At 53.4% G+C, this 11,200-nt stretch overlaps 2 protein-coding genes across 2 annotated transcripts in view; one reads left to right on the top strand and one right to left on the bottom strand.

The window, feature by feature from the left end:
• The first annotated feature begins 243 nt into the window (after positions 1-243).
• LOC124655695 (glycine-rich cell wall structural protein-like) lies at positions 244-825 on the top strand. The gene is made up of 3 exons (XM_047194547.1): positions 244-322; positions 407-490; positions 662-825. The coding sequence occupies exons 1-3, from the start codon at positions 244-246 to the stop codon at positions 823-825; spliced, it is 327 nt and encodes a 108-aa protein (XP_047050503.1).
• A 4,692-nt stretch (positions 826-5,517) lies between these two features.
• The window catches only part of LOC124654076 (L-type lectin-domain containing receptor kinase IX.1-like), an 11,502-nt gene continuing 5,819 nt past the window's right edge, over positions 5,518-11,200 (bottom strand). Inside the window, exons 2-3 of the mRNA XM_047193109.1 lie at positions 6,443-7,001; positions 5,518-6,326 (exon numbers count right to left, since the gene is read on the bottom strand). Coding sequence (XP_047049065.1) covers positions 5,696-6,326; positions 6,443-7,001 — 1,190 coding nt within the window. The 3' untranslated portion in view covers positions 5,518-5,695. The remainder of the gene's footprint in view (positions 6,327-6,442; positions 7,002-11,200) is intronic.

Genomic DNA, 11,200 nt, shown 5'->3' with positions numbered 1-11,200 from the left:
TACCAGTCTACCACCGCTCTTGTCCCACTCACTCAAAGGGGCCTCTACGAGATTCACGTAGACACGTTGCCGGCGACGAGCCTCTGAGCGCCTCAACTTCCTCACAGCTGACACCTCCTCTCCTATCTTATCCAAGGTCGAAGTCAAACCTCCCTAGCTTGGCCGGTCTCTCCCGAACCTCCTATAAATTCGCTTTCTCTGCATGCGAATCCATCAAGCAAGCTGAAGAAGAGGGTGTCAAGCATGGCGTCTAAGACTCTCCTTGTGTTTGCTCTCCTGCTTGCCGCGGCTTTCCTCGCCTCCTCCGCGGCCGAACAAACCCGTGAGCTACCGGACTAGTTTTGAACTTGGGCTACTCCTGCTGCATGCTGCTACTAATTTGCATGCGCGTTTTCTGTCCATGCAGAGCCCAAGAAGGAAGAGACCAAGGCCGACGTACAGGGCTACGGCGGAGGCGGAGGCGGTTACCCCGGCGGAGGCGGTTACCCTGGCCACGGTGGAGGTGGCGGCTACCCGGGCCATGGCGGAGGCGGCGGCTACCCGGGCCATGGAGGCGGTGGCTACCCAGGCCATGGTGGAGGCGGCGGCTACCCAGGCCATGGCGGAGGCGGCGGCTACCCAGGCCATGGCGGAGGCGGCGGTTACCCGGGTCATGGAGGAGGCGGCGGCTACCCAGGTCACGGAGGCGGTGGCTACCCAGGCCATGGAGGCGGCGGCGGCTGTCACTGGGGCTGCTGCGGTCACGGGTACCATGGTGGCTGCCGCTGCTGTGCCCACGCCGACGAGGTCCCGGAGCCCATGTACCGGGCGGAGGTCCGCAACTGAGCACGCGAGTCGCACTGAAGTGCGCACTCCACAGTGGCGTTGCTCTACGCAAAGTTACTCTATGATCTATACGTGCGCGTTTCCACAGACTGATCTTGGTGATCACGACCCACTGTGTTCTCGCAAATCTGTACTCTGTACTACTGCTGCTATGTATACTGAATACTACATATATCCCCGGCCGCCTTGTTTATTGTGCTTGGGAGTTGGGAGTGATCAGCGGGGGCTGATGTAGGACTGTGGAAATAAAATCACAGCGGAATATAACCTAATTATACTTGATGGGTACTTTTTTTTTTGACAATCAATACCACATATATTCATAATAATAAATAGTACATGGTAGAGATACACGAGCTGTCTCCAGCGATTACAATATAAAGTCTAAAAGATACTAGCAAATCTTCGAGATCTTCAAATTCTTTCTTCTTCCAAGCCATAATCTTGTACTTTTCTGGAGGCAGCCAAAGATAGATAACAAACCATAGACCTGTAAATACCAACGCAGGTTCTCCCATAATTTTAATTTGAGCCGCAATGCCAAGGCTGCGTGCACGCGCGCAACCATTAAAGTAGTCAATTAACATCGGCAAGAGTACCAACACCAGTATATCAGGGAATAAAAACCGATCTGCCTTGTCGATGTTGATGGAGAGCCGAGAGTACGAATCACCATTGTCGAGGACGTAGCAACCGGGACAAAAACTGCGAGGATAATCCTCCTCGCGTCAACCATGAGAAAAGATCCAAGATCGATCTGGCGAAGCAAGATCTGAACATCCATACCTAGATAATTGTAATCTTTCAACACCACCATTGACGTTGGGAAGGAGATCTCGTCGTCGAACGAAGGGCCGAAGATCACTTATTGCAGACGATGCCATCTCCATTGCGGGGAAACCAACCAGAAAACGGCGACCAAAATCCTAACATAGACTACTGAAAAGACTACTTTTATTGAAAACTCCACGCATAGATCGGGTTCCCCACTCCTCCCGACGCCGGCGAAGCTGGCCGGAGGAGGGGGAACCGATCTATGGAGAAGGCTGAAGTGGAGGCGGCTAGGGCTTTTTCTTTCTTGAGGCGGTGGCAGCCGTAGGACGGGCCTCTTATACTCGATGGGTACTTGATTCCCTTCTGACATCGTCACTGCTGTATTTTTGAAGTTGCTGATAAGAATCACAGGCCGGGAAAAACCGATCAGGTACTCCATCTAGCTAGAGATCTTTGAAACTAGCCAAGTGGCCGCGCTTGCTCTGCTAACTGCCCCGTGAGAGATTGCTAGTACTCCGTAGCTGTTATTATTTAGATAAGAGAGATTACCAAGGAAAAGAATAGCGCTATAAAAAAATAGCGTGGGTCTAAAAATACGCTATTAGCATGTTATAACGTGCTATTAACGCGAATAGCGCGCTATAGCGCCGAAATAGCGTACCGTCGGCTTTCTAGATATGCTATAGCGTGCTATTAGCGTTGGAATAGTGCGCTATTTTTTTCCATGGAGATTACTAGCTGCTTCCATGAAGCTTGTTTGAGATTATTTATCAAAATTCAGATGTATCTAGATGCTATTTAGTGTCTAGGTACATCCATTTTTTGACAAATATGAGGATAATCTTCATGGGACGGAGAGTACTACACGCATCTCAAATAAGAGTTATTTTCTACAATAAAAACATATTTGCATTATCCTAAATAAATGAAAGCTCATTATTACTCTTAATTTAAATTAACTAGCAACCTGACCAGGCGTGGCTAGTTTATTATTTCCCACATCCAATAAGTCGACCTAGTACCTTTTAATTATGCCCTTGTTACTCGCCGGATTATGGAAATGAAGCCTACCCATGTATCTATCATGATAGTTCTGGTATTGACCCTTCCAATGGTTCGCAGTTGATTTAGATGGCCAGGTCTGGTCTAGATGTAGCATTTAGAGTAATGCATCCCACTTTATTGATTGAATATTGCTGGAGTTAGCCTAGTTCCTTTAAAACCAATCTAAGGTTTTTAAAAAGGGGAATTTTTTGATTGCTCTATGAAATGATGCACTCCAAATTCAGTGTTGGAGTGCATCATGGTAGTTTTTTGTTTGGCCTTGACAGTAATCGTTGCTATCTATAACACAAAGTCTCGATTGGTTTGATGAATACATGCCGACAATCGGAGTCAGTATCTTGCTTGGAAGCTGGCTAGAACATGTTTGCCGGCTCAAGACATGAAATTGTAATTGTTTCTTTCTTCTAGAGCTCATTTTCACTATTTGAAAAATAGTTTTCAATGATTCATGTACAATGTAGAGATGCTCCTAAGTTTTCTCCATGGCACTAATGTGTTTTACTTTATGAATCATTTTAGAGAGTCGCTTCATGGAGAAAATGTGTTTTCTTTTTCATAATTACCGCTGTGTCTTATCTAGTAGTATCATTTTGTGAATGGGCCATTTTGGAACAATGACTATGGATGACCATTTTATTTGAAACGTAATTCTATGGGTCCTGGTCCACAAATTGACCCCCATGAACCAACTATAGTATGTAGTTGACACGTGGGCAGGAGAGAGAAAATATATAGGATTTTGTTATCTATTTTTAGCCATGCATGTCACGTGTTAACTACTGGAGTTGATCCACCAGGGTGAATTTGTGAAACAGGTCTCATAAAATTATTTTCCGTTTTGTTTAATTCATGGGCTCGGGATAGAGGTGGTGTACAGTAAGACGGTACCTGGGTTTATTGGGCCTGTGCTGGGCCTTTCCTTTATTTTGGGATTGACAAGACGATGCGGCTAGTTGGGCAAGCCATCGTGTCTTGGTTGACATCCGCCTGGTTCGTTCTGCATTCCGACTCCGTCTCCTGATCATACCTAACTATGCGTGAGGCCTACGCTGAGCACTTAGACTAGACGGACATGGGAAGTTCTCAACATCTACGAATACGAGTGGGAGTCGGACCGGTTACCGGCCGGCCAGTGTTAGATAAAAGGGCCGACTGCGTGCGTGACCTGAGACACGAGAACCTCTAGCGCTTCAGGATATGACTACAGCGGCGTCTGCTCCCGCCACCGGCGACATGCCAGGCCCGTTCGCCGTGGCGCTAAAGCACAGCGTCACCCCTTCCCCCGTGCACGTCAAGATGCGGGAGGAGCGCACGGCCGGCGGCGCGTGCTGCCTGCGCTTGCTCTGTTCCATCACGACCTCCTACGAGCTACAAATGATCGGAGGGCCTGGGCTGCAGGTCGGGGAACAGGAGGAGCATACCGACTACGTGAGAGCGCTACACGACGTCGACCTCCGCAGCCACGACGCCTGCCGCGCCGCCATCCTCGAATTGTTCTCGTCGCTACGGGTGGCCGGTCCAGCATCCCTGCTCGACCCGGCGGCGGGCGACTGGTACGAACCCGTGCTCGACGCCGCCGCGGACGGCATCGTCAGCCAGCTGCAGCCTGTCACGAGCGGCGAGGGGTACGCCTTCGACTTGTCGCTGTGCATCGAGGAGAGCTTCAAGTACATCCAGCCGGAGGCCTTGCTGCTGGCGTGCGAGCAGGCGGAGATCCCTACTTCCCAGGCTCCGGTGGTGGAGCGCTGCGCCGTCTGCATGGAGCGCCTGCCCTTGCCGTCCCCGACAGCAACAACAGAGGAGGCGTTGCTTGCCCTGCCGTCATGCGGCCACACGTTCCACCGACGGTGCATCGCCTCCTGGTTCCAGAAGGGGAGCACCTGCCCGCTGTGCCGCTGCAACATGATGTACTGCCTCCTTGACGCGGAGAAGCGATTTGGATTAGAAAGGGAGGACATTTCTTGAAAAAAACGAAACAGGGACATGGCAAGCTGACAGTTGATTCAAGATTCACGTGCGACATCATCCTACTGCTTCATCTATAGCCAGATCCATGAACTTTTTGAAACTTCATCCTAACATTTTTATTCCGAAAGTTAACTCTTAGTGTAATAAAGTAGCGCATAATTTAGCGCAACTAGCGTGAGTCATGTGTAGTGTTACCCGATTCGGCACCGACCTGTTCGTTGGCCCTGATCATAGATGACTGTGAAGATATTATTGCCTAATAAATAAAGCTTATGGTTTTCTAAAATAAAGATGGCCGTCTCTAGCGGCCACCTTCCGATCACCTATCTTTGTCGGCTAAGACGGCCTTCGTTGCCGGCTCTGACCGCATCGTCTTGATGCCTCCACATGTTCCTCCCACCACCGCCGGGAGCGCCAAAGGTCAACGTCGATGAGGGATGCTATCGCTCGTGCCCACCACCACCAGGCGCCAACGAGGGACGCCATCGACCACTGTCGTTCATGTATGGATGTTATCTTTAAGTTTGTGGGAGGGGGTGTACACGGAAGGGGAAAGTGGTTTGCTAATTAATTATGTGCGTTAAGTAAAAATGGTGTTTGTGCATATGTTTGTTTAGAGGCCAAAAATGGCAGAGATGTCACGTAAGCTACTTTAGTATAAGTGGCATCCAAACATGTGTCAAATTAAGCAAGGATAAGGAATTGTGTGCTTCTGGATCAATTGCCAGAAAATGATGTGTCTCTATCAAAATCCTCCAGGTGAGCACGTGCGCAAAAGAAGGAAACGTGGAAGTGAAACAAGCCATCACATAAGATCATCATTGATAAAAGGAATGCAGGGAGAAGAGAAGATGGTACTGTAGTAAATCCTGACGCAAGGATTCACAAAATCCACAGCAACCATTTCAGTAGTGCGTCTAAATATCTCATACTACCATTTAGCTGCAACGCACCGGCATTGAGCTATATAATAGGGTGTCTACAATGGTTACAAAAGTTATCGCTCTGGATTTAATCAGTGACCGATGTCCCGGGTGGTCCGTGTGTTCTAATGAGATCATCGTCATCGGCCGTTGGCACTGCTTAAGACCAGCGTTCCAAAACTCAAAGGATTTGTCGGCGGCCCATAGGTTGCCACAGGCATCCTCGCCGGCAGGCTCGGCAATGGCGCTTCGAATCGCAGAACGTTCAAGGCTTGCCTGATCGACGGCCTCATGCCGCGATCGGGATGCGCGCACCAGAGTCCGACGACCAGAACATACTCCATCTCCCGATCATCCAACTCGCCCCTAAGCCGCTCGTCGGCGGCACCAACGATCCCTCCACCGCCATATAAGTCCCACACCCATTGAACCAGGTGGACGACATCACCATTTTTGTGGACCACAGCAGGGCGCCGCCCGCAGGCAACCTCGAGGAGGAGGACCCCGAAGCTGTAGACGTCTGACTCCACGCTCGCTCTGCCGGACAGCATGCTCTCTGGGTCGAAGTACCCCAATGTACCGGCCAAGCCAGTCGTGTAAGATCTTCTGCCGTCATTGATAAGCCTCGCGAGACCAAAGTCGCCAAGCTTGGCGGTGAACGAGGAGTCTAGCATGATGTTGCTTGGCTTGATGTCTCTGTGAACCACGCGTTGCTCCGTGTCTTGGTGTAAATATAGAAGTGCTGAACCTACGCCGAGCACGATCTCATATCTGAAAAATGTCAAAAGTATCACAATAGAGTGAGGAAAATGCAAGAGTCTCACAAGCTAGAAACGCTAAATTCATGCATGATTATGTGGAGTGGAACTAGCTTACGAAACACATACCTAACTGGCCATGCCAGCACGCCGTCTGGTTTGTACAAGTGAGTGTCGAGGCTAGCATTATGCATCAACTCATAAACCAGGAGCAGCTCGTCGCCGCCGTGGCACCAGCCGATGAGCTGCACGAGGTTCCGGTGTCTGAGCCGGCTAATGATGCTCACCTCGGCGACGAACTCCTTCCATCCCTGTCGAGATGTCTCGGACACCCTCTTGACGGCCACTTCTCGGTTCATGTCACTCAGGAATCCTTGGTACACGGATCCGAAACCTCCTCTCCCGAGCGCCATGTTGTCGGAGAAGTTGTCAGTTGCAGCGGAGAGCTCATCGTAGGAAAATCGCCGGGGGGCGCCGGCTCCTTGCTCTAGCTCGTCTTCCACGTGTTCTCCGCGGAAGAGTGTCACTACCTTTGGGGGCAGTTGCTTGGTTGTGTTTGTCATACCATTGTGTCTTTTTCGCCGGTGGATGATGAAGAGGGCTGAGATGCCGAGCGAAAGCAGAAACGCGCCACACACGCCAGCAAGAAGGGGTAGTTTGTGGCGCATCCAGCTTGAGGCACCACCACCTTCTCCATGAAAATGATAAGGACAAACATCAAAGTTAAGCTTTTGAACTAGATTACAAATTTAATACTATCACAAGCTTAGTATGAGGAATGGTTTCGTTGAATCTAAATCAAGTGGATGCCCTGCAGAGCGGTCCGACATCTTCGTACATATGGGGTTTCAGACAGGGATAGAGGGTCAACACTAGGAGAGCTAAGAGCAACTCTAACGGACACCGTAAATTGGTCAAATCCATAAATTTGCAGGCCAGTTTGAGGGTTTGGACTATTTTCGCGACACCTCAAAATAATCAAACTCGTAAACTTTTTTTGCAGGCTAACCTGTATACTAGCCCTTGACAGCTATAGTTAGAGTTTCGAAGGCGTTTTGTAGTCAACACCTTCTCCCACAGCCGATAGTAACCTGCGGCCGTGGTGCTCGGCGCTGTGGAAGCTGCCACACCGCCGTCGGCCTAGGTGTCGCTCTCGCCGCACTGCGCCGTGCGGACATGAGGGCCGCGGGCACGCTGCATACGGGCAGTTTATGTTGGAAAATAATCTAGCCGTTGTTTAGTTCTTAGCTAAAGTTCAGTTTCGTCAGTTAGTTGCTAGTTTTCAGGGTTTATCAGTTTCACCGTAGATGGGTTGGCCTCCTGCATGTACGGGCTGATCCGATATCTTAGCAGAGCGTGGACTTGCTCCTGGACGTGGGATGGCACGTCCAAGTTGGTGGGCACGATCACCACGTCTCATTTTCGTTTGCAAATAAATAGCGAAGAGAAACAAAAAAAGCGGTCAGTTGATCACCGCACCAAAACTCTCTCTCTTTCTGAATTCATCGTTGTTCTTCCCCAAACCCCCACCACCTGGTTTCTCCTCTCCCTTATCTCTAGCTACAGTAGAGAGAGGCGACCGAGAGGGCGAACGCGATTTCCTCCCCGTTTCTCCGGCGCCGCCGTGGGTTCCCCTCCTCTTCTCCGTCCGCTGCGGCGGCGGAAGGGTGGGGGAACCCCGGATCTGTGCGTTCGGCTGTAAATAGGGTAGGTTTAGGTGGTGCCGGCGGTGGCGTCTGCGAGGGGGCGGCGTCGGCGGGTCCGGCGGTTTGGTCTCCTTGGATCCGGCCCTCTCCCGTCTCCGTTCTTCGCGGTGGCGGCGGATCTATGGGAGGTCTCCTGCGCGGTTGGCATGTCGACGATGCGGAGCGCATGTCGTGGAGTAGCCGTCCTCGAGCTCTTCTGTCGGCGCGGCGTCGTCCCCTCCAACGGCGACGCGGAGCTACTGAGGTATGTGTGCGGAGGTTGAAGGAGTCTGGCGGCTGGGTGGGTTTGAGGAAGTTGGTGGAGGGATCTGCATGTCGTCTGTGTGGCGGCTTGGCGTTCGCCATGGATCCGGAGCTGAAGATGCTTGGGAGCGTGTCTCCCGCCGATGTCCTTTTCGGGTCAAGATCCAGCTTCATGGAGCTGGTGGATACTGCGGTTCTTCAACGCCTGCGTGCTAGGGGCCTCTTCTGCTCCTGGGAGGCTGCTTCGCCGTGCGTTTTCCTTCCTCCGGCGCGGGTGGACGGGCGTGCGCGGTGCGACGGCAACGGTTGCGAGGTTGACGGAGAACTGGAGTTCTCTGGTTTCTTCTTCGTAGTTAGGTGGTGTTACCTGGCTTGCCTGTATCCTTTCTGTTTTACGTGTATTTGTACTACTCTGTATTGTTTTTCCTTACCGTATGAATACAAGTAACGTATGCCTTCGGGCGTACGTAGTCAAAAAAAAAAAAAAAAAAAAGATTCCACATCTGGTATCAGAGCGAGAGTCTGAGAGATCCTTGCCGTCCTGATGACGGGCAAGACGGTGAACACCGGCAAGAAGAAGGACGATGAGAGCGCCTCCTCCGACGGTGGCGCGAAATCGCCTCCACCGACACCACCTGCTCGGCTCACCGACGGCGGGGACGCCGTGGCTGGTGGAGCCACACAGCAGCGCATGGTGCGCGGCGACGGAGGTAACTGGCCGCAGCTGACGCGTACGAATTACGCGGACTGGGCAGTGTTGATGCAGGTGATGCTCGAGGGCCGATTCATGTGGGATGCGATCGAGAACGGCACCAACGTGCGTTCTGACGATCGCCTAGCCCTCGAAGCAATCCTCCGCGGGGTGGCGCCGGAGATGATGGGGACGCTCGCTGCAAAGGGCTCCGCCAAGGGCGCGTGGGATGCGCTCAAGACCATGCGCCTCGGCGTCGCTCGCGTCCGCGACGCGAGGGCAGGCACACTGGCCAAGCAGTACGCCGCAATCCGGTTCAAGGACGGCGAAACGGTGGACGACTTCGCCATCCGCATCAACGGCCTAGTGAACCAGATGGCTCTCCTCGGGAGGGCCACCCCGGAAGGGGACACGGTGCGCAAGATGCTGTCCGTCCTGCCTCGTCGCTACGGCCAGATCGCCTTGTCCATCGAGACATTGGTCGATCTGGACACCCTGTCGATCGAGGAGCTGGTGGAGCGCCTTAAGGCCGCGGAGGAACGGTACGCGCTTGACAACGACATCACCACCGGCATGGGGGAGCTGCTTCTCACTGAGGAGGAGTGGCGGGCTCGCTCCAAGGCCCACGGTGGTGGATCCTCAAGTGGAGGGTCCAGCGGCAGCGGCTCCAAGAACGGCGATCGGCGTCGTGACAAGGGCCGCGATCGCGGCAAGGGCGCCGCACACAAGGACGGGGGTGCCAGAGGTGCCACCCGCGACGACGAATGCCGTTACTGCGGTAAGAAAGGCCACTGGGCCCGTGACTGCAGGAAGAAGAAGCACGAGGAGGCGCACCTGGCCCGCGATGCTGGCGACGATGGCCAGGACGACGACCCCGCCCTCCTGATGGCGGTGGTCACCGCGGCGTCGCTCGAGCCAGAGCACGTGGGCGGCCAAATCTTCCTCAACGAGACACGGGCAGAGGCGAACCTCGGCTCGGAGGGAGAGCCATGTGATGGGCGTTGGTACATGGACAGCGGCGCCTCCAACCACATGTCCGGTGATCGTGCGGCGTTCGCAGAGCTGGACGGTCGCATCACCGGAAGCGTCAAGTTCGGGGACGGATCGACCGTGGCCATCTGCGGACGAGGGACCGTGACCTTCACCGCCCGCTCCGGCCACCAGCGGGCGCTGACCGGAGTCTACTTCATCCCTCGACTGAGGACGAGCATCATCAGCCTCGGACAACTCGACGAAAATGGCTGCGACACCAACATCCACGCCGGAGTCATGACGCTCACCGATCGCAACCGCATCGAGCTTGCAAAGGTACGCCGCAGTGCACGACGTCTCTATGTTGTCAAGCTAGAGATCTCTGCTCCTGTGTGCCTAGCAGCTCAGCACGGCGACGGCGCATGGCGCTGGCTCGCACGCCTCGGCCACCTGCACTTCGAGGCGATGCGGCGCATGGCTCGGAAGAACATGGTGCTTGGCTGCCCTCCGTCGACCACACCGGGCAGCTCTGCGACGCTTGCCTCGCTGGGAAGCAAAGGAGGACGCTGTTCCCACAGAAGGCCAAGTACCGCGCCGCGGAAAACCTCGAGCTGGTTCACGCCGATCTCTGCGGCCCCATCACGCCAGCAACACCGGGCGGAAAACGTTTCTTCTTGCTCCTCGTCGATGACGCAAGCCGCTATATGTGGGCAGTGCTGCTGTCCGCAAAGGACGGCGCCGAGGAAGCGATCAAGAAGTTCAAGGCCGCCGCCGAGCTCGAGTCTCATCAACAACTTCGTACGTTCCGCACCGATCGGGGCGGAGAATTCACCTCCAACTCGCTTGGAGCCTTCTTCGCGGCGCACGGCGTGCAGCGCCACCTCACCGCCCCGTACTCCCCTCAACAGAACGGGGTGGTCGAACGCCGGAACCAGACGGTGGTCGGCATGGCGCAGAGCATGTTGAAGGCGAGAGGCATGCCGAACAAGTTCTGGGGAGATGCTGTGATGACGGCCGTGTATGTGCTGAATCGCTCGTTCACGCGATCGATGGACGACGTCACACCGTTCGAAGCTTGTGTAATAACCCAGAACATAGGAACAACGAAGGGTAGAATTAGAAATGGGATGTGCATTTCATCGCAAAACGGGGGAAATTTTCGCGCCTTATTGCAACTAAACCTAAGAGGGATCGAGGTTCTCTCTCATTTTGCACTTAGGGTTAGGCAATGTGAGTTAGGAAATTTCGACATGATCTCTTTTGTATCTTGTTGAT

This window comes from Lolium rigidum, chromosome 5, assembly GCF_022539505.1.
Source record: "Lolium rigidum isolate FL_2022 chromosome 5, APGP_CSIRO_Lrig_0.1, whole genome shotgun sequence".
Classification (NCBI taxonomy): domain Eukaryota; kingdom Viridiplantae; phylum Streptophyta; class Magnoliopsida; order Poales; family Poaceae; genus Lolium; species Lolium rigidum.
The sequence above is the reverse complement of the archived record's forward strand: the minus strand, read 5'-3'. Positions and strand labels throughout refer to the sequence as shown.

Coding starts and splice junctions, on each gene's coding strand:
- LOC124655695 (XM_047194547.1), top strand. CDS start 244: ATGGCGTCTAAGACTCTCCTTGTGTTTGCTCTCCTGCTTGCCGCGGCT. Junction 323..406: donor CTCCGCGGCCGAACAAACCC/GTGAGCTACCGG, acceptor CTGTCCATGCAG/AGCCCAAGAAGGAAGAGACC. Junction 491..661: donor CGGCGGAGGCGGTTACCCTG/GCCACGGTGGAG, acceptor GTCATGGAGGAG/GCGGCGGCTACCCAGGTCAC.